The 22,986-nt window shown below is 42.1% G+C and overlaps 1 protein-coding gene across 2 annotated transcripts; it reads left to right on the top strand.

Moving 5' to 3' along the window:
- Window positions 1–2: 2 nt before the first annotated feature.
- On the top strand, window positions 3–22,204 carry rnf122 (ring finger protein 122). Of its 2 annotated transcripts, none has more exons than XM_035435883.1 (6): window positions 3–1,227; window positions 13,888–14,044; window positions 18,637–18,682; window positions 19,193–19,234; window positions 19,519–19,598; window positions 20,249–22,204. In XM_035435883.1, exons 1-6 carry the CDS (start codon window positions 1,203–1,205, stop codon window positions 20,361–20,363), a joined length of 465 nt encoding a protein of 154 aa, XP_035291774.1. In that variant the 5' UTR covers window positions 3–1,202; the 3' UTR covers window positions 20,364–22,204. The 2 variants fall into 2 exon arrangements, with proteins under 2 accessions (XP_035291774.1, XP_035291773.1); XM_035435882.1 differs by having other exon boundaries at window positions 19,516–19,598.
- The last annotated feature ends 782 nt before the right edge of the window (window positions 22,205–22,986 follow it).

Genomic DNA, 22,986 nt, shown 5'->3' with positions numbered 1-22,986 from the left:
ATTTAATCCGAAAATGTTTGCTGTACAACAATTACAAACCAACTTGCTGTTAAAATATATGAATTTGTGATACTGAAAGAGTGAATAAATATACACATTTCAGAATGCACTGTTACAAGGGGCCAAGTGCTTTTTTTCTCCAACTAGTAAATTGTTCTGTACCCCACTGTAGGAACTTTTTCTATTTATCTTCAAATTAATTTGGAGACTCCAGATGTTTTGTATATCAGCTTGCCTCTGTCCAGTATAGATTTTTAAAAATGTATATCCTGTGGACTGTATGAAAGTAATCTGTTAGGTTGCCTGACATCACACCAGAAACCGTATAAAAGATTCCAAGGAAAGATATGTTGCATATGCAATTATTCAAAATCATTACCGTTAGAAAATTAAATTCAATGTCCAGTTGAATTTACTGGCAAAATTAGTTCCAGTTAATGAATTTTGTTTATTTTTAACCATCAAGTTCATATATGCACGTCCCAGAGTGTTGCAGGTTGTGGCATTCATGGAGAAAGTGTGTAACTATTATGCGAGCTCTTCTCTGAAATGACTGGAGTTGTCAGGGCAAAGCCATATCCTGTCTTAAAGCCTGTAGGTAAATTGATTGATAAAACAGTGAACGAACACAGTGGAGGGCGGTCTGACCTCTTACCGGACTTTGTTGGGGCCAGAGGCGACGGGCAGATTCAAGGGGACGTTCAGATTGGTGGGAGTCTATGTATCTCTTTCAAAAGGGGCGGGGGTAAAATAAAAGCAAGATTTCTGTCCTGCTGTCTGTCTATGCTCAGGCAATTGCAAAATTACCACCGTTACGGCGACCAAGAGAGCCCAGACAGGAAACTTTGTGGTTTTTTGTTTGTTTCTCTTGAAGAAACAAGAGGGGTATGCTGGTATTTTCAAACTTAGGCTACGCGGTTGATAATCTAGATTTGACTTTATAATCGTCTCTGCACTAACTTTACTTAATGCTATGGTATATCGATATGTGTGGATAGGCAACATAATAACAGACGAGAAGATGTTTAAATTTCGGTAACCCCAGGTTATTATGTGGCGTTTTCTCGAGCCCCGGTGAAGAATACGCATTCACACAGCCCTTGGTGTGAACGCTGCAAACCGAAGACTCGACGGACTGGAGCATCGGTTCGTTGTTTATAAACACTGACATTCTCTCTCCAAGAAACACCACTGCTTTATTGATGCACCCGTTTCAGTGGTGTAACGGTAAGCATTCGATCACTGTCTACGTTTGTGTTTGTGTTTTCATTTTTTCGGTTGTAGCTTGCTTCGTTTGATGTAGAAATAATTAGGGTTGTCTTTCGGCTGACTGCGTCAAGAGCATTGTTTTATAGGGGGCTTGGGAAATAATCAAGGCTCATATTGGTTAATGTTTCATTTTAATTCAATTCATAATGAAAAATTATCCCCTATTGGCACTCCGTATTTTCTTACATTATGCCAGGGCAGGCTAGCTTTTAATGTCCTACTGTATAATTGTAGCTATAGCCATAGGCCTAGGTACTCGTGCTTGTATACAGAATCTATATTGATAGCTTAATTTATTGTGTTACTCTACCACGGTTAGCTACTAGGCTTAAATGTTAACAATTTGTATTTTATGGGTCATTCGGTGTCTCATCTTGTTAATATGACAGATTATATCTCACCACATTATTATACACATTGAGACATTTTCTACGTTGTGTTTTTTATGTTTCTAGAAAACTTTTTTTCTATATAACATTGGTAAAAGTAATACGTGCGCAAATAGATCTGATTCCTAATTAACAACTCCCATTGAAATGTGAGTTGTTCGTGTGAGTTGTTCATTTGCGTTGTAAATTGTATTTGCCTGGGCTTGCCATTTCATTTAGTTGCAGCGAATAATACAAAACGGAACATTGTGTTTTTAAATGTGCTTCTGTATTGGATTTCTTATAAGACAACATTTCCACGTTTAGTAAATCACTTAGGTACACCATTGCATGGGCATCCATATGCTTTTAAATTGGTACAGCATATAATTGACTGGACCACTGAGTGTTTTCTGAGACGTGGGTTGGTTTTCTCGTCTGAGACACACGTATCACCACATTGTATTGCATTCCGAAACGTCATGTCAAGCCTTTTCGTTTCACATGTACGTCGTGCACATGGGAGTTCGGTTATGAGCAGACTGCAGTTGTACTATCCTATCTATCCGAATGGGGTTGGCGTTAAACAGCCGTGATTACAAATGTGGTTGGATTGTTGACGAAACAATCAATTTTTAATGCGATGGCCATATATTGCCATAACAAAACAAATAATAATAATAAGAAAAATCATTATTGTATTCATCAGTGAGTTTTGTGAAGCGAGTAGTACAGCGGGTCTTAACTAAATATGAGGAGAATGGATTGGTATGCACCTATTTAATAACTTAGTCTGGTTTTGTTTTGTTCGGATTGTTTTTACATTCTGTACATCCTAATACTTTCACCTAGCACTGTCATTTTAAAATGCATTTTTGTATTCTGACTATTTTGGTGAGGAAATTGTAGGCTACTTATTATGACCCATGGCTGTAGTTATTGTCTGTATTACACAATTTGCATTGTAAATTGCATGAAATCTTAACTGGTGTTTGGTCATAGGTTTCTTGGTGCATTGGGGAGTATACTGTAGATACACAGGAAAATACACATACAATGTATCACTGTTTTGGAACAGGACCCATTGTGGGGGACGTTATTCTAGTGGATTTTCCTCCATTCGTTGTTGCCTCTTTGTTATTTTTTTCATATTCACTGTTTTCTGACAGCCAAATATCTGGCCTTGCCGTCGGTGATAAAATCCTGCTTTCTTAACAGATTGAATGGGGGTAGTAAGACTGTACAAAGGGTGCAATTGTTCCAGCTGGGCCACCATTCAGATGGCTAAGGATCAGTTAATCAGCGCACAGAATAATGCTGGAATTGATGGACGATTTAGGAATGTTGATGTAAAATTATCTTCACTGGACTGAAAATCCTGAGACTAACATAATGGCACTCCCTGTCCCAGTGTGTATATTCTCTATGGATCTATTAGCCTGGCTGCCACAGTGTAAAGATGTACCATTTCCTCAGCCAAGTCAGTGAGCAAGGAACAGAATGACATAATCCTTTATTTGAGTCGATGCTGTTGGATTGAATCACCAAAATTGTAATTTGTTATGACTGCTTGTAATTGAGAAATTCTTCCAGCATTTAGTGAAAGCAGTAGTATTTTTATGTCCTTATAATTTCATGTTGAATAAATTCAAGGTTTAAGATAAATGGCTGTATTCAATGTATCCTTTGGTGGAATTGCAATTGTTATATTTTGTTTTAGACCTGTGGGATGATTTGGTGCAGACTCTGATAGGATGCTGAGTAAAGCCTTGGATGGCGTCGATTATTGTGAAAATGTCCCTTTTTTTCAGTGCAGCAGGTTGAAATCATGTTTCAGTGAGGCAAGCAGTCAAATTCAGGTCCCATAGCTTGGAGTGAAGGAATGGAAATTATGCTACTGTGAATATAAAAATAGTAGCATTTTCTTTTGCTAAAGGTTGAAAGGAATGCTATAAGGACAGAAGGCAGACTGTGGTTTAAGAAGTATTCATTCATATTCATATATTCCTTCCCATAGTCCTCTTCTACATGTACAGAGCTGAGAGGGAGCCTGAGTTCTCTTGGGGTTTTGAATCCTTCGTGGAGTATTACAACCGCCATTTCTGGAAGTCAGTTGGCCAGTGCTGCGCTCAGGAAAGGAACTTTCTTTGAAATTTCCAGGAATCCGTTCAAGTTTCCTTTTAAGATTTAAATATATATGTCTGTGTCCTTAGGATGAGCCAAGGCCAACCTGAAACATTATCAGGGAGTCAAAAGAGCTCTTGGAAATAGCTTATCTGATGAAAGCTCTGTGGATGGTGTTGAAGTCTAAATAGGAGAAGATCCTTTTGAAGTCTTCCTTCTGTGTTAATCTCAAGCATTTGCATGAGAGAATTGTGTTTTCACTTTCATCCCAGTGGTGACGAGCCTTTTGTTGAATTAATAACGTCCCTAATGTGGCGAGGAGATGTTCTACTATTTCCCACTAACCAGTCTAAATTATTCATGTTTTATCGTGGTAAATGGTTTTCTCTTGAAGTACAATGCTTGAAAGATTGAGGGGGTGGTCCTCGACGGGAGATTCGGTTGTACCTTTTACACGTCTGCTGGGCCTTTTATGCTGAAATTAGTGTTTTTATGCGGCACCATTGTCTAGTAGCCGAAAAGTGATGTAATTCGGCTGTCCTGATTTTGTGCCATGCATAATATTTTGCAATGAAATTACCTCGCAGTTCACCAGAGTGACCGTTGAGAGCTTAAACGGCAATGCTTAAAGGCAGGTGTTTAATTGTTGAACGATGTGTTATGATTATAAGCATAATTTTATTTTTGTTTTTCACACTGGAAAGAACTATGACTGGTGGTTATTGCTCATTGTGATTCACCTGCATGACGGAGGAGTATTTAAGCCTGATTTGTGGTGTTTTTAAATTTTTTTAAATGGTTTGAAAAATGGTGTATCACAACCCAAATGTCCTATTCCGAATGCACAGACAATGTGGCCAAGCCAGTGGTATTTGCCAGATGAGATTAGCAGCTTAAGTGAGCATTAGTCGGGAAATGAAATAGTGGTCATTTGTAATGCATTTTGCAACAGATTGACAGAGGCATTTGTTAAATAACGACAAACGGAAACCCTACCCGCCTGGTTCCTTGGCACCCCCACCCCAAATTTTCTGAACACAGATACACATTATCTTGTTGGTTGAAAATGTACAGATACGGTTGTCTCTGCACAGAGTGTAGAAATGTAGTAAAATGAAGGAAACGTGGATTACAGGTTAGGCTGGAGTGATTCACTGAATGCCACAGAGCAGTGTCATAGCCTATGGTGTTCACTTACATAATCCATGGGAAGGTAATTACATCTTCCTTGAAATTCCATTGTAAATGATAGCCGTGATGTGGCAGTCTGACTAATCTAAGAAACCAAATGCAACATTGTTTCTCTTAGAAAGGTTTGAAAATAGATCTGTGTTGGCTAGCCCCCGAAGAGAAAAAAAAAAGTGCACAGCATGAGTGTAGGGTAGGCAGGTGTTGTGTAGTGATGTATGACTACAGCTATAACTGGGTTGGTTCTTTTTTCATGTACTGTAGGAATAGTAAGGACAAAAATGAAACTGGTTTAGAATAAATGCAACATATTTTTACATAAATGTACAAATACGTATACTGCTTTTATTATTGTGTTGACATCGTAGTCCAAAGGTGAGGCCTTTCTCAGGACTTTAGACCAGCAAGGTGGCTATGCATCTTTAACCCTTTTTTGGAATGTTTTTTCAAAATTACAAGTCAGTGTTCTGGAACTCCATTGCTTTCAATTACCAGTAGTGATTGCTACATCAGCATTAGAATGTTCATGTGCTCACATTAGTGATGGAGAATCTTTTTTTGGAAATCCAGTAAATTTCCACTTGGTTTGATTGATTTTTAGGCTAGCTCAGATATTGGGAGCTTATCCAGCTCTTAAAATGGATAAGGGTAGAACCGGACCTCTGAGTTACAGCCATTCGTGATTCATTCTTATGGCAGTCTGGTATTTTTCCTGGCTTACCATCTGGTCATCAACAGTTAGTGCAGGGTGTTCTGGCCTTTAATTAGGAGAGCTACTTCAGACACGGAAAGTTATTTCCGACATTTATGTTCCCATTCCAATTCTGATTAAGGCTAAAAATTGAAAGCGCAAAACATGAAAACATCAACAAAAAAAAAAGAGAAACACAAGGTAGAGAAGCCAGTGCAAACTGAAACATAAATTCAGAAAATTACAGCAATGTAATCAACTCAAAATTGCAGAATTGAGTCGTCAACATTGGCCAAGACTGTAACTCAAGACGCTGAAGGAAACAACACATTAACCTTTAAAGGCGGAAAAATACATTTTCTATTTTTTTGGAAGCGCTGGGGCCCTGTTGTTGTTCTGACTTTAAGGGTGTGGTATTGCAGCTGGTCCGGCACTGCTTAAAGGGCTTCTGCCTCTAACAGAGGCTCAGAGGGGATCAGTGATCTGGCTACTCGAGTCGCTGCAGGACAAGGAGCTGAGCAAGGGCTTTCTGTCCGTCCTCGGGCCCTGCTGCCACGGCAACGCTGGGCCCGCTGGAGACAGGGAGTGCCAGTCGGTGGTCCCGCGGTGTTGTTTTCCTAGACATACAGAGCATCTTCTCATCGACGGGTCCCAAGGACCTGACTCCTGCCCCCCACCCCTCTGTGCGTGTGGACGCTGCTAGCTGTGATGTTAGCTGAGGTCTGCAGGGAGGGGCGCCTTGCCATCAAAGTTCTTTACAAAAGGCAGAGGTGGCATAGGTCGACTCTGGAAACAACCATAAAAAACTCTTGTAGATGGGACAGTTGAACTTAATTTGTAAATCAATTGCAGAATACACCAACTCCGCCTCATGGTATTAACATTCTTAGTCTGTTAATATCTGAATGGCTGAATAAAGTTGCCCTACTGCTGGGCCACTGAAACAACAACTGACGTCAAGCTCCGCCCCCTTCATGACAGCATCAGAACGCATTGCATCTTTGCACACAAAGTCAAGCTGAGGTTGACAGAGGAACATTGATACTGCGGCTTTTAGGTCGCCTTGGTCCAGTGCTAGAGGGCCATTGTGATGTCACTGTTGTGGCAGCAAAGGCTGCAGTGACAGAAGAGGAAAAGAGTGGCATGTCCTAACAATGCAGCACACAAACACACACAAGCACACACACACACACACACACACAGATGCCTGTGTGTATTGTAAATGGCAAACAAAGGTGTCATGTCCTATTCTTTGCGCCTACACAGCAGTGTTTTCTTTTTGCAAACTTTTTTTAAAAGCTCTGCTTTCTTCTTTTATTTTTATTATCACTTTTCCAGGAGCTTTCGTTCACTGGTGAATTTCATCTGGAGTCACTGATTGAGTCACCTAAGTACAAACTCAGAAGATACTAGAATTAATGTGACGGCAGGGCCATGCCTCACCTACAGCCTTCTCTTTACCCCCCCCCCCCCCCTCTTTTATATAACACTTTAGATTAAATCAGTCTATATGCGGGGTCAAGAACCAGTGCAGATTAGTCAGTCCTGGGCAGTAATGTAATATCAGCTGAAGGTAATGGCACAGGGTGTGAGGAGCTGAGTGTCCGGTGGCAATTTCCGCTCAGTAGAATCGATCATGCCGGGAGCGGACTAATTTGACATGGAAGGTCACACCTGATGAAGTGGCTCCCATTGTGTGTGGAAATCGAATTATGACATAATGCTCTTGAATAGACCTATTAAATTTGAAATACTGGATGTATTATTATTATTATTTTTTTAAATTTACATTGTGGGGGTGGGTGTTGTGATTTGATTGCTCATGTACTGTGAGTAATTGTATCATTTTAACATCACAGGTTGTTTTGGCCGTGTTAAACCTTTCACGTTCCTGTGTTCTGTGCCCACAGCTTTTGACAGTGTTCCCCCTATGAACCCCTGTGATTTAGAGAAGAACAGGTGAAAGGGGCCATGCTTGTTTTTTTTTTTTTTCCCCCAGTGGCTTTGTGGCTAACCCTATGGGACCCAGTGTTGCAAAACATTTCTTTTCAGGCAATCTAGGGGCACTTTTTTTGCACATTCAGTTCACCATTCAATTCCCAGTTCCTTTGGCCCTATATAACATTTCAGCAGCATATTTGGAATGAAACATTTTCAGCTGTTTGTCAGAATGTCTAGAGCACACACAACATAGGCTTGGAAAATACATCAATGTCTGGGGTCTCACAGGGACAAGGGGAGGTTTCTGTAAACTCAGTTTGAGCAGTAACCTGTTTACCTGTGAAGGATGAATTTCTCGCCAGCTTTTGTATCGCATTAGTTTCACCATCACAAAGGGCCACATAAGTGACTGTATTAAGCCGTGTGTGTGTGCAGGCCCAGGATGTCCCCATGTGTGACCCAGAACAGACGCGGTTTGGGTTAAGGGCACAGGGCGGGGCTGAGGACAGGACATGCCGCTTCCCTTAAGCCCTCAAAATAATAAAAGCGGGATCTACTCGCCCTGAAGGAAGTGGGTATAGCCCTCTCTTCGGTCGTCTGTGCCAGCCGTTACGGCAGCGCCCCCACCCTGGAGGACGTGTCCTGACGAGTGCCGCGTTACCATTTTGAAGTTCCCCTCAGACCACGTGCGAACAGCACGGCGCGAATGAGGACGGCCGTTAACTCAGCCGCTTTGCTAATGGGCGCCCATTTAAAAGAGTCTGGCATTTTAATGGGGCGGGGCGGGGGGGGGGGGTTACATTGTGGCATTTTGACTCCTGTGATTGAGCCCCCCCCCCCTTCCCTTTCCCATGAGCACCCGAGGCTCTGTTCTATGGGCTATGTGGGCCATGTCTGCTTTGAATAATGTTCTCTCCCTCATACCGGTTCCCTCTTCAGCCCTTTTCTTGTTTTTCCTTGTTCAATTCATACTCTCTGACCTTGAGTTTATCTCACATTGCTGCAGTTACTAAAGCACAGCTTTGTTTATGTATTAACCGTCTGCAGCCTGTAATCAAATGCACCAGGCTACTGCTTGTACATGGAAGGTCTTCAAGTTTACTGTGTTTCGTATTTGTGGGGGAGTTTGCAGGTGGTATTTGAAACCTTCCTCCCATCTGCTACGCATTCCAACATAATTTGGTGCTTTCAATTAAAAACGACGTTTTGGAAGGATGGGTTCATTGTGTAGGTGTCCAGTAGGCCACGATCCCCGGAGTCGTGTCCGTGGTGGAGCTGTTCGGCTCCAGGGCCACCCGGGGTCCTCTGTGGGGCTGCTTTCCTCTTCTGTGTGGGGGCCACAGTGGAGCTGGGCGGGAGCTGATGGGGAGTCCAGGCTTCCCTCTGTTAGCCAGACTGCTGAGCCCAGCTGGAGCGATGAAGGAATCAGTCGTTCATGTACCCTAATAGTCATGTAAACCTGGTGCGTGGGGGGGGTGGGGGGGTGGGGCGGGTTTATTAGTATGTAGGCTTCGCAGTGTGAAACCTTCCCTTACATCACCCAAGATACGTTCCTCAATGTATCTGATTTTATGAGCAGGTTCTGTCTGGAGAGTTTGTTGCAGTATTTAGTGTGAATTTCCCCCCTTTTTGAAATCTTTGGTGTCAGCTGGCAGACACTGTCAAATGGCTGACACTGCAATTAGACATTAAGTTTGTTTCACTGTAAATTTGCCTGGGTTAACTTTCAGCCCTGGGATGTTACTGCAGGGACCAGGTGGAGGGGAGGTGAAGAATGTGTACAGCGAGGTTGAAGGGGTTGAGCTCGGGGCAGTGACCAAAGTAGGCCCTGCGTCTCACCCAGCAAAAACAGAACATTCCTTATAGCTGTGTAATGTGTGTAAGAATGGGGAGTGTGCAGACTACTGTCTGAGTGAAGCAGGATCCTGTATCTCACATGGAATCAATGCTTGTTCCCTTCTTCCCTTCTTACCATCCTTCTTCTCACTGAGTGTTTTTGTATGTTGACGTCTTTTCCATCCGATGTCCCTGATCGCGAGTCCAGTTTAGAAGATAACACGGTTTTCCCATGATGCTGTGGTTTCGTACCTAACTGCGCAAGCACGTCAACAAAACAAGCGTACATAAGATTATCTTTCTTAATAATCTTGTGAACACTGAATGCCTGCTTGCAGACAGACCTGTGCGTCAGTTGATGTCCCTTATTAAGGCTTGCTGCTACCTCCCCTCTGTACCTCCTGTGATTCACAAGAACCAGCGCATCCACCCACCAGCCAGTGTTCGGATTATCTGTGTCAAAGCGTATTCCTCTGTTTAGCAGCCAGGAAAGTAGGGCTTTGGCACGGAACGAGAAGGTTGGAACGGTTTAACAGAAACGCCTCCGCAGACCGTGAACCGACCGAAGCAATCTAATGGGCACCTCTGGGAAATCCTTCTCCTTTTCCAATGGAGCGGTAACGGAACTGCGGAAAAGACCCGAATGAACGCGCTCAGCGTGGAATATTCGGCCTGAATCATTGATGTTGATGCAGCTGTTATTTTCAGTCAAGTGCTTCTTCAGGAAATGTAGTCATCTTTTTTTTTTTTTTTTAGGAAAAAGAAATAGGGAATCCTTCCAGTTCCTTGCTGTTGCTTTTTTTGAACTAATCCCCTTTGAAGCCGTAAAAAATAAAACTGGGGTGTTTTGCTGGTTTTGGCAGAGTTAAATTGGAACACTTTTAATTCATTGTAGGCGTTGTTTTCTCTTTCTTCTTTATTGGCAAAACTTCACAAATTCGTGCAGCAGTGATCGGCCTCTGATATGGAAATGAGTTGTGTTATTTGTGTCAAAATGCTGCATACATCATCCTGTTAGACTGGGTGGGTGGATTCCTCGTTCACTGGGAGCTAAATGACACTAAAGAAAATCCATTTTTACTTTCTGCAGTCCATTTAAAAATGCTGCATCAAGTCAGGACCAGCTTTATGTCCTTGGACTACTTTCAGCTATTGCTATGCAAAAATACATACTTGTGTTATGTCTTTACTTCTGGATTAATGGTTCATAAAGACATACATAATAAATTCCATTTTTTTAAAAAATCTATAGTTGTCCAAAGATTATTTTGATGCGTATGATTTGATAATGAAACAGACAGGCATCCGCTGAATTAAATGTGCTTCTTCGTGATCAGGAGTCGGGATGTGGCCCTTGGATCAGGTTATGCCCTTTATTAATTGTGGAGATTGGTTGCCTGGTAACAATGGTGTCATTTTTATCTACATTCCTCAAGGAACTATTTTGTATCCTTGAACTGAACTTGATGCTTCTTTTTTATCAAAACACTTGTGAGTGATAGTGGTTTGTAGAATGTTATTATTCCTTCTACTGTCCGTGCAAAGTATTGGCATGTTTGGAAACCCATCCCTGGAGAATGGATTGAGTCACAAGCCATTTCCATAGCCCATGTTTACTCTTCAGTATGTCATTTCTTGGCTGTTCCAGTTGTCAGGGTTATGGAAATGGCTTTTAAAAAATTCCCGCAAATATTTTGTGTTGTTGCTCGTTAGTTTCCTGCTACTGCCTGGAAAGCCAAATTAATCTGATTCCATGGAGTTCAGTGAATCATCCTGAAGCACTGTTGTGTGTTTACATTAAAAAAGCCCCTCTAATGGTTGCCAGTATTGTCTGAATAATGGGCCTGTACTGCGAGTCTGTGCACCATAGATGTCTGTGGCAGATGCCAGCCTCCTGAGCACTAATGAGTAACTCTCTGCCAAGTGCTTCTTCGGTTTTATTCCTCTGGGTTTACCTGACTAAGTTTAAACCTGCTTCTTTTTTTACATTTTTTCTTAACTAGTCAGTTATTCAGTTGATATTTTTCTGGCCATTGTTTGTACAGGTTTGCCATTGAAAAGTTAAATCTCAAAATATAAAACACACATGGCTACTGTTTTTTGGTTGCATCTTGTTTGTGAGCATGTGACCCTGTTGTCGTCTGAAATCCCTTTTTATCAAAACGTATGTTCTCAGATATGTTATGATTTCTCCTGACCTTACAGGTATGCAGCTGCAAATGTACCATTGTGTGTGTGTGTATGTGTGCGTGATTGCGTGCGTGCATGTGTATTTATTTGTTCTCCAATAGTGATGTGTCTTGGTCAATATGAATATGAAGTTGTAACCAAGACACACAAACTCGTAAGAAATGTATTTAAATTAACGCCATTGGTTTAATTGCTAATTGTAAGTTCCCTAGAAAGTAATGAAATCAAACCCATTCCTTGTGAACTTCCAAGTAGGAGCTGTGAGGAAATGTTTCACAATGTTACTGGTGCAGCTGGCTGTTTCTATTGAGAACAGGGAGTGGGGTGGAGGAGGGGGGGGGGCAGGGGATAGAAGCCCGAAGCCCTTGCTGCTGACAATGCAGCTCAGTCTCCTCTGTGTGTGAACGTACACAGAATCTATATATATATATATATATATATATATCTGATCTGCACCAAGGTCACCCGGTCTGCAATGCCCTGCTTTAATGCCTTAAACTCACTCTTTCCATTTTTTGTTGAGGCGTGCGTGTGCATATGTGTGTGCGTGCGTCTGTGTGGGCATGTGGGTGGCTGGTTGTGTGTGGGTGTATGGGTGGTTGTGGATGAGTGGGTGGGTAGGTTGTTGTAGGTGTGTGTGCATGTGTGAGTTTGTGCATGCGTGCCTGCTTTCGTGTGTGCGTGCATCTGTGAGAGTGCGTGGGTGCATGGGTGGTTGTGGATGAGTGGGTGTGTGGGTGGGTAGGTGGTTGTAGGTGTGTGTGTGTGTTTGTGTGAGAGAGTGAGTGCGTTGTGCGTGTTGCGGGAGTGCCGCTGCGGCGTTCAGCTCAGGGGTAGAACAAGGTTGTGTATTTGGGTTGAGGGAAAGCTCCTTCTCTCCTGTTTGTGGGGAGCGAGCTCTGCTGTGAGGTGTTCTGAAACATCGCCCACGTGTCCTGTCTTACTGGTCAGGGGATTTCATCGGGAGCCCGGGGTGGGGGAACAGAAGATCCCAACGGGTGGGGGGTGGGGGGGGGGTGCGCATAACTGAATGCTGATGGTGTAAATGCGTGTGAAAGGCTCTATTCTGTAGGACATGTATTCAGGCTAACTGTGCTGGGCTTTGTCTTTAAGTGTTGAGCATTCTGAGATGATTGCTTTTCACACACAGTGTTGTTTCTGTTCAGGGAAAACAGACGTTGCAAAATGGTTTAAGAACAGGGGGAAAATCGAAAACTCATTTAAATGTCTTTGCCATTCGTTTGTGGCAAAGCACAAGATTGAGGCTAGATTGAGACTCATAACAGTCACTATTCCCGTTAGACCACTGTAAATAAGGCCACTAGAGTAGACATTCATTATTCAGAGCTGTGCAGTAAATGCTGATGAACTGCAGGCGTGGAACATTGTTGACCACATGGATTGAAAGTTCGGGAAATGTCAGCAGTTCCCTTCTTGAAACCTAGAGGAGAATCATCAGTGGAGGAGGCAAAAGCATTACTCGTACTGTACACACACACATACACACACGCACTCATGAACAGGCATGCACACAAATAAATACACACATGCAGGCAGACAAGCACTCACACACTCATATACACACATTTTCTAAGAATAATCAGTCTAACTTTTTTCTGCCTTGTAGAGAGACAGACAGACAGACTTAAACTATTTGCATGAATTTCAATAGAATGAAATCATGCATGAAAGCACAATACTGCTGTGACTTCTAGAGCTGTAAAACTGACACGGACACTGCATTGAAAGAATAGCCTGTGTAATGCTGTAATCCTTAGAGATGATATTACAGGAGAAACTGAGGAGAATATCTACATTCTTTATTGATAATTTGAGGAGCAGGACCACTATTGATATGGATTTCCCAAGACAGTAAATTGATCTTTCGAAGTAGAGGTTTGTTCTTTTTTTTGTTGCATTGTTGAATTCAGCCGCTGTTTTACAGAGTGGAATGTGGAGAAACAAACTGCAGGGTCAGGGAATTATAGGGGGGAGGGGGGCGAATATAACATTTATTTATATAACATTTTGTCATAACGTTTTTTTTTGTATTCTACTGCTGTTCAAATATGAAAGGCTGTGAATTACTGCATAGTACCTGAACTCTGTTTGATGGTCACCTGACATTTTGAACCCTTGTGCCCTCATCAGGCAGCACCTTCTCTCCCCTGTATCTACAGCAGATGATGTGGTCGAGAGGCCCCTGGACCCTGACCTCCATGAGGAGGCCTGTCCTGCAGTCTGACCCAGTGTGGACTCTTGTGTTCCCTGTTTGTTTAGGGTGCTTCTGCGGTCTGGGCCTGATTTACTCCAATAAATCGTGCACGATGCCTCCCATCACCTTCCAGGACCTGCCCCTCAACATCTACATGGTCATCTTCGGGACCGGCATCTTCGTCTTCGTCCTGAGTCTCATCTTCTGCTGCTACTTCATAAGGTGGGGAGCCTCATTCACTGGAAAAATTGTGCATCACGCGTGCCTCACTCCAGGTCTTGGATGCTATCCTCTCTTCTTCTGCTTCTACTGTGATATGTGATATTGGAGGGGGATGGGGGGTACGATGCAGTGGAGATTTATCAATAAGATTGCTTTTGCACTGTGGTGATTTTTACTGTTTTTTTTTCTTCCCGGATTATCTTGCACGGCTGCTCGTGTTTGTTTTTTGTTTCTTTCAGTTTGTCTGGATGAACCACTGCATCCCCATAAAGTGCTTTAGCCGTAACAGTTGCTGATATAGAGTAAAGCTTTAGAACAGGTGTGTGTGAAGCAGTGTCTGCAGGTATTTGTGGTTTCAGCCATTTTTCTGACTACCAATCACTGGGAACTATGGGGATTTTTTGGGCGGGTGGCCATCAGTCCCCCACCCCCCTTCTCCTCCCACAAGGTCAGTGAGCGTGAGGCAGCGTGTGTCAGTGTCTCTCCAGCAGCTCCCCACAGGGAGCAATGGGAGGGGGGGAGTCCTTCTTGTCCTATAGTCCAGTGCTTCTCCCCCAAATGGTGGTACTGAGATTACAGGGAATGCAGTAAAAATCAGACTATTGGTGCCACAGCAATATCTCTGTACTTTCCAGAACAGAAGTTACTGGTTCTCTATGGCATGAGTTTCCCATTCAAAGACCCAGCTTTTGTGATACGAGTAGCAGTTCCGGGGGTTTTCCTTTATCAGTGCTAGTTTGAGTGGCTTTTTAAATGAATGTAGTGCAGCTTAAATTTAGCTCTACTAGTTAAGATATTTTGTGCTACAAGTGCACTCTTGTGTACAAAGCACATGGCATTAAGCTATCAGAATGACCCTGGATGTAATGTTCTATCTCCCTCTCCATGGTTTTCAGTAGCCGAGCTTGCTTTTTCGTGTCAACATGCAGCAAGCTTGAGTGGTGCCGTAGTTGACATGCTGATGTCATCTGGCTAAGATAGCCAATCGCGTGCAGAGTTGAGTTTGACATCACTACGAAAGTGTTCCCCTCGATTTTTGGGTCTCTCCTCCATTCATGGCCACAGTGCTTTCACCAGACTTGCCCTGGAACTGCCAGCTGCAGCTATTATAAAATAGTTTTCAGGACAGTGGCTTTGATTTGGAGACTTTAACAAATGTTCTGGGATTTTCTCCATTCTGAGCAGAACAGACACATGATTACTAAAAAAGTGTGTGGTTCTTTTGGTGCTCGGGCAATGCTCAAACCTTCTCAAGGTTTCAAATCATCACTCCTACAACAGTAGTCCTGTTAACATAATTGTCTGCTATAACAGTCAAGCTATTAAAGATGGTATACAATTATTAACATACAGCAAATACACTGTATGACCAAAAGTATGTGGAAATCCCTTGGTCTGGGGCTGGTTTTCATGGTTTTGGCTGGGCTCCTTAGTTCCAGTGAAATGTTAATTGCTACAGCATGCAATAACATTCTAGACTATTCTGTGCTTCCCCAACAGTTTTAGGAAAGCTCTTTCCTGTCTCAGCATGGCAGTGCCCCCGAGCTCACCGCGAGGTCCATATAGAAATTGTTTTGTTGAGAATGGTGTGGAAAAACCTGCCTGGCCTACACAGAGCCCTGACCTCAACCCCATCAAACACCTTTGGGATCAATTGGAAAGCCAACTGTGAGCCAGACCTAATCGCCCAAATGCTCAACCTCACTAATGCTCTTCTGGCCGAACGGGAGCAAGTTCCTGCAGCGGTGCTCCAACATCAAGTATAAAGCCCATTCCCAGAAGAGTGGAGGCTGTGCTATATTAAAGCCCATAATTTTGTGTGAGATGTTGGATGTCAGGTGTCCACATACTTTTGGCCGTGTAGTGTACTTTATGTAACAGCGGTCAGTCGGCCATCTGTGTTCTATTTTAGGTGTGGGCGTCAGGGTCTGTCTTGGTGGCCTAAGCCTCCTGGTCAAGGCTGCCGTTTGAGTGGGGGGGAGTGGGGGGGGGTAGGGAGTGCACACAGCCTCAGAGTAAAGCACGCTTCCTCAGGCCTTAACTACTTCCCAACTCAAACAATTGGGAGCAGATCTTTATCAGCGGCCTCGGTTCCCGCTGTTATTTTTGGGTCCTGGCTGTGCTCTTTTTTTTTTCTGCTGTGAACACAGAGCCCTCTTCGTTCTCTTGTAATTTTTTTTGTTTTTTTTTTGTTAGCTGAGAGCAGCCTTGTTCGTCATCGGAACAATTCTGCATGACAGTGACCCAGAGAGTTTCTAATGCTGATATAATGGCTCGTTTTTGGAAAGCGGCAGACGTCTGGGGATCCCGGAAGATTGCAGGGTTATTTGAGGCTTGTGGCTGCCATATTTATGATTGAGTAAACTCAAGTTCATTTTATTAGCTACAAAAATTAATCTTTATTGCAGGAACCTCTTTAATGATACTTACTTGCTCAATTGAGAGCTATGGTGCATCCATAAGATTTTAGTCGTGTTCGAGTTACAGATATATTATACAATAAAACTATAATTTCCACACTTCAGAGTCCTTTACAGAGTTCATATAACAAGAAAATCATTATATTAGCTGTAACTTTACTTGGACAGACAGTACTAGTTCTGTCACATTTTTCTCAGTTTGACCGTGATGCGTGCTCTATCTCCCGCTCAGCCCATCTCTCTGTAATTGCCGCTATATTGAGCTCTGCAGCCTATCAGTCCCAAGGACTTCAAATATAATTCCCAACTGCCAGCGTGCTTCTCTTCTCATCTCATCTCTCCTGGAGTCTTGGAGAAAGCGTGCTTTTAAGTCATTGTCGTATTTAAAAAAATAATATCTCCATATCTTTTATATCTTTATCTGCATGCATATTCTCATGAGATGAATGTAGGTCGCCACAGGAGACCGTCCTCCATTTAAGGCGTTTGTTGTCCAAAGAGGAATTTTGTGCTTGGGTCTTCCACGTCTATTCCAGTCCTTTAATTCTTAATCACAGGATAGTTTCCGATCTCTAAGTTTGGTCTTAGGTGTGATAAAGATTGATTTCTGTTTCATGAGAACTGGGTTTTATTTACACATATATATATATAAACTCCCACCATTTCATTAAAATGGAAATTGATTACATTTTTTAATATACATATTTTTCTCACCCTTCTTTTTTATGTAGTTCACTAGGTGTGTAAGGATCCTAGACCAAGAGATGTGGTACCTGGCTCCAAACAGCAAAATGTAGTGGAAGTATTTTATATAAACCATTACCTACAGTGAGAGTGAGGCCTGCTTTCAATCACTGTTAGGTACAGTGTCTTCATGGTGCAAATTGGACACAAAAAACGGATTTCAGTTTTAATCTTTATCAGTTTGCATCTGCTAAATGCCTGTAGCGTAATTGTGTGCTTGCTTAAGATACTTCCATATGCTTCCCCTTCTGGCTGTTACCGGCAGACGTGCTTAATGTTATGGTCCGCTTATAGAAACCTGTGCTTATTCAAATGACTCTGTGGTGAATCATGCAGGGGGATCTTAATATTAGTAACAGAGCCCAGACCCACAAGCTGTCAGGTGACTCATATTGCGTGTGTAGATGTTTTTTTCCCCCTTTCATTCAAAGAAACATGCTTGCTTCATGTTATAAAGTAAGCATGCTAAAATGTACAGCTGAGTGCCTAAAATGTCAGTCTATAAATCAAATAAAAATGGTATTAAATGTTGAGCATTCATATATTTAAGCATTGAGATACTGTTGTTAATGGAATCATGATAAACCGACAGCATGTTCAGATTTAGCTGGCTAACTGCATGCTGAATAACAAAAGCAAGGGAAATAAACAGCACAAGTGAGCAGTAAGGCATATTACACATGCAATGGTCCATTGCAATGAAAGCTTGATTCCAGAAGATTTTTTTAAGGGGTCAAAGAGTGGATGAAATGAAGAGAAACTCTTATTTCATTGCAAAAATGAGTCCGTTTCATGGTCAGAATGAAGTGGTTTGTAGTTATTGGGAAAATCAATGAGCTATAGAGGTAGGATTAGCTGGAGTACCTTGCCCTCGATTCCTGAGAAACTGGCAGAAGAGAACAACAGAATGCTGCAAACCTTTCATTGGGCTGCACCTACCACACAATCCATGAGTTATTCTAACCGTTACAACCGTGGATTTGGAGAGGCGTTCTGAGTTCACGACGGTGCTGCTGCTCTATATGCTCACTACCCAGCAGCCAGGAAACGGTGTCTGTTACGGGGGAGATTCCAAGCAGGGGAGCCAGAATTCAAGCAGAGGGGATAATGTCAAGACTTTCCCATCTGCAACTATGTCAGTGTGAAGGCCCCACAATTTAATTGCCTGACTACAGCCTGTTTGCAAAAAAAAAAAAAGGATTTTGAGTAAAAAGCAGAACAATATCTTGTGCAACAAGCAGGTCCCTGATGAAGAAAGGGGTGTGGTGCCATCATTACAGTGTTGTCACTTGTTCAAGTGCGCGTTCTCTCACATAGCTCTCGCGCATAGCAGCCTTTTCACTTTTTAAGTGTGTTGCCATCCCATATTCAGGAACCGTTTGTTTCGTGGTAATTAATCACTTTCCATCTTGTTCTGTTCGTTAACAGCAAGCTGAGACACCAGGCCCAGAGCGAGAGGTTTGGATACAAAGAGGTGAGCTACAAAGGTGTATTAAATCTCTTATACCCCATATGTGGTTAGGAACTTCATGATGGGTGGAAGTAATTACTATAGATTCTTAAAATCTTTACACACATACATGCTTGCGTATTTTCTAATGTAGGACTTATTGATAATATCCCAGGTTTGGTCTTTCCCTGTGTTACTCTTCAGCTCCTGAGTAAAGAGGCTGCCCAGTGCCCACACTGTGTTCTACTGGCAGTTTGTTTCCGCAACTCTGTGGTCTCATTGCTTTTCTGTTGTAACACCCTTGCCACCCGCAAAACCATAAATTCCTCCAACTGCCAAATAGATTGAGTCTGCCCTCTGCGCAAACTATGTGCAACTGATGTCAAGACTGACTGTACTGATCTGATATGAAAAGTGATGTCGCCACTTTTTTTAATGGTAGGTAACACTAATAAAGATTTTTTTTGCGTTTGACATATTTAGGTGGAGCATGTCTTTGCGTTCATTTTCTAACACACAAATCTCTCTGTACAGGTTATATTAAAAGGAGATGCCAAGAAACTACATCTTCATGGGGTAAGGATGGCATAATGTGCTTTCATGTCACTTGAAGGAAATATTTGACAGTAATATTTAACAAGAGGGAACTGTCAAGTTTGATGCATTTTCTCTTTTAAAATTTAAATTAGACTCAGTCCTAGTCCAAATTAGAATTTGTCGGTTTTATTGTAATTTGTAGTCTCTAGATCTATGCAAGTTGATGGTAATCAGTGTACACACTGAATAAATTATGATAAAGTTAAACACCGGAAAATATGTTCTGTCTCCCTGTCTCTGTGTCTCTGTCACAATCGCAGCAGACGTGTGCCGTGTGCCTGGAGGACTTCAAAGTGAAAGATGAACTGGGAGTGTTGCCATGCCAACATGCCTTCCACAGGAAGTGAGTTGTGAATGAGAGCACAGGAGAGGAGTGCTGTGGCTCTGGGGTTTATAATGGCCGCAGTGTGAATACTGAGGTCTGACTGATTGTTCCCCCAGAAAAATCCTTCATCTCTTATATCTGTGGCATTTTGGACATGATAATACATAACACAGTGCGCAGTGCACACAGTCTCATTACAGTACTAAAAGCATTCCTCCACAAAGGGTAATGCTTTGAAAATGAATATAGCAGTATGTGTAGTATGAAGAACTGGGTTGAAAACAAATGGTCTCTAAATGTCTTTGAGCATACATTATTAATATAGACCATTTTGATCCTTGTGTCTCTTTTTATGGAATCTTCATGTTCCCTGTTATGTTTCTGAGTCATTTTTCTTTTCCTGGTGGAGAGAGACATGTTTTTCCTCTTGTGTTCAGTCAATGTTGGGAACGCATTCATTGACAAAGTCGTGGTTATGGCACCTGTCAGTGGTGGGAGAGCTGTGTGGTCTCATGCCCCCTTGGTGGCCAGTCTTTGAGAGAGTGGCTGAATGGGAACGAGAGATGTGTCTCATTGTGAAAGCGAGATGTGGTATGGTGAAAGAGTGCAGGACGGTGTTCAAACTGCGTGGCTCTCTCGTCTGACTCGTCTGTGCCCTGTGCCCGTAGGTGTCTGGTGAAGTGGCTGGAGGTGAGGTGCGTGTGCCCCATGTGCAACAAGCCCATCGCCGGGCCCCCAGAGCAGCACCAGAGCATCGGGACACTGCTGGACGAGCTGGTGTAACCCCCGGCAACACCTCACCCCCCCACCCACCCCCCGCCCCGCAGTGGAGAAAACTCTGCCCGAGACATGATGAAGTGAACCGGCACTCCTCGGCCCACCCACACACCCTTCTGTCGGCCATGACCCGAGTCTGTCTCAGAAGGACCTGCTACAGGTTCACAACAAAGCAGAAATGAAACGCTCAGAAAAGCATAACAGTGAGGGAACTCCTCCCCCACAATGAGACAGACAGTGGATCTGAGAGCCAGACTTAGTGGTGTAAGAATTGGGTGTGAAATGAGGGGGCTGGTATTTCTTGCGTTCAACGTGCGTATGTATGACACACTTTATGTATGTGGGCTGGAGGTGCCAGGTTTGATCCAAAGTGAGGGTTGCTTTTCAATTTTGTTATTTATGAGAAATGGACCGGGGCTAATGCTGATGAACCTGAAAAAAAAAAAATGTTTACAAGATCTTCTAGCACAAGCTATTCCGCATCAAAGCAAAGTGTCTTCAAATTTATGAAGCCTTTTTGTTTGATAGCCCTTAAAACCAACAATTTTATTTTACATTCAGATTATAAATCTGACTGAAATGCAAGCCAAGCGAATACTTTTGCCATCTCGGTTGCTTACTGAGACTTACATTTTTACTGAAGGTAAACGTTCAGATTTACATTTTTAGAGTTTCCTGCATTTGCACTGTAAATCTTCCATGTGTCCTTGTGATAGACCTGCAGTCAGTGTTCCATGAATCCTATGAAGTGTTTTCAGGATAAAGTCACAGTAAAAAAAAAAAAAGCCATGGGCACTCTATCCAGGCTCCTGTATGTGGTGCACACTTATTCCCTTTCACTTGGATTTTAAGTGAAGGGACCGTAGTTGAGGCTTGCATTGAGGATCAGTGACATTTCTAAAGGGGACATAAGACTGTGGTCTCTGAGACCTGGTGGTGTAAAAAGAGGGATGAGGTCAGTGTGAGCGTTGTCAAAACTGGCTTTTGTATCAGTACTTCATTTTGATGTTAACTATCTAAATGTTTTGTTCTCAATGTCACCCTGTAGTTTTTCATGGTCAAATGAGTGAATATTCTTGAAGTCACTGAAATGGCTGATAAGCAAACACTGCCCAGACTGAACACAACACTGAGCACATGAATCACTGTTTCTAAAGGCTGTTTCTGCTGTTACCCGAGTTGTAAGTTAGGTGGTGTATTTATATGTTATTAAAGGATGACTTTACTTGCCTTGCCTTGTACATTAGCAACCTTCAGAATGAACTGTTTTATACGTGGTTGCTTACAGCAGCGTGGTCAGAATCAGAGATCAGTTGGTTCAGAAAATGGAAAGTTAATTAAAAGGAATGTACTTAAGCCATTGGAATAACGGATTCCTTCCATCTCATTCTGAACTGTACTCCTTAAAGAACAACCAATGTGAATGTGAATTCATAAAAAGACCAGATAATTGAAAGTTAATTAAGTATATGGAGGTACTGACCAGTGGCTAAACTGCCAACCACAGTCCTGGAGGGGAAAAAGTGTCTTCTATTTAGCTTTATTTTCCAGACCTGTACATAATTGTACCTTTTTAATCATAAAATTATCATACCTGGTATACCAAGTTGTTTAGGATTTGCAGAAAACCCAGAAAATATGCAAGATTGTGATTCCCCATGAATGTGGTTGGTCCCTTCAAAAGGCAGCGACACTGATCAGCACCGTGACATGTACATATGTACTCGGAGATGTCAAGGAAAATGGCAATATCCACCAGCAAAGTGCCTGAAGTTTATAATGCATGCATTTTTGATTCCACCTTATCTGGCCATACAGAGAAATAAAATGGAAGACTGCGAAATGTTTTTGTGCTTTGTTGAATTCAGTTACTCGTGTGTTTCTTCTGAATTATTTAACCAGGGTGGTTTCCTCCAAACTCATCATTTCAAGTTGTAAAATCTTATTGTTTTCTTTTTCTTTTGCATTATTGCCATGGGAAATTTTCGAAAAAGTAGTTTTCATTTTTCCAGTATCAGATGTTCTCTAACAAATTTGATTTTGACAACCATCCTTTATTGATTTACTGACCAAGGAATAGTAAAATAATTTCTTCTCTTTTATCTTGGCTGTTAAAAATGTGGATATTTCCACTTTTTAAATTTTATCTCCCCTTTTGGATGCATCTTCATCCTTATATTTGTTTTCAGTTTTGGCGGAAACAATGCATTCATTGAAAGATAAAGGGGAACTGGAAAAGCACGATTCAAGACATTCTTTGTGCCTTGACCAACAGCAACATTGAAAATGGTTGGAAATTATTTCCTGGAAATGCAGCTTTTGTAATCTGAAAGATTAAAAATCGTACTATTTTGGACTCTTTATAAGTAGTACATTAATAATTTACAGGTAAATTATTATGCTTTTTTGTGAGAAAAAAAACAATCTCTCAATCTGTCTTTCAATTAAAGGGAATTCCGATAACATTATGTTTTTAAAAGGATACAAAGGCAGGAAATTAAGGAACATTTCTGTGGTGACAGTCTGAATTCAGTGGTGCCATGAATATGACAGGATGTCAGCTACATTCAACAGTACTTTTCTTCATAACCATCTGTCTAGTTTGCTTCACTAATCCCAACCTGGATGA

The sequence above is a fragment of the Anguilla anguilla genome, chromosome 10 (genome assembly GCF_013347855.1).
Source record: "Anguilla anguilla isolate fAngAng1 chromosome 10, fAngAng1.pri, whole genome shotgun sequence".
In the NCBI taxonomy this organism is placed as follows: domain Eukaryota; kingdom Metazoa; phylum Chordata; class Actinopteri; order Anguilliformes; family Anguillidae; genus Anguilla; species Anguilla anguilla.
This window is presented reverse-complemented; position numbering and strand designations above follow the sequence as displayed.

Bases quoted from the DNA above. Each gene is read 5' to 3' on its own strand.
- rnf122 (XM_035435882.1), top strand. From the start codon at position 1,203: ATGCACCCGTTTCAGTGGTGTAACG. The intron at 1,228-13,887 runs GTAAGCATTCGA...CTGTTTGTTTAG, and splicing joins CCCGTTTCAGTGGTGTAACG to GGTGCTTCTGCGGTCTGGGC. The intron at 14,045-18,636 runs GTGGGGAGCCTC...GTTCGTTAACAG, and splicing joins TTCTGCTGCTACTTCATAAG to CAAGCTGAGACACCAGGCCC.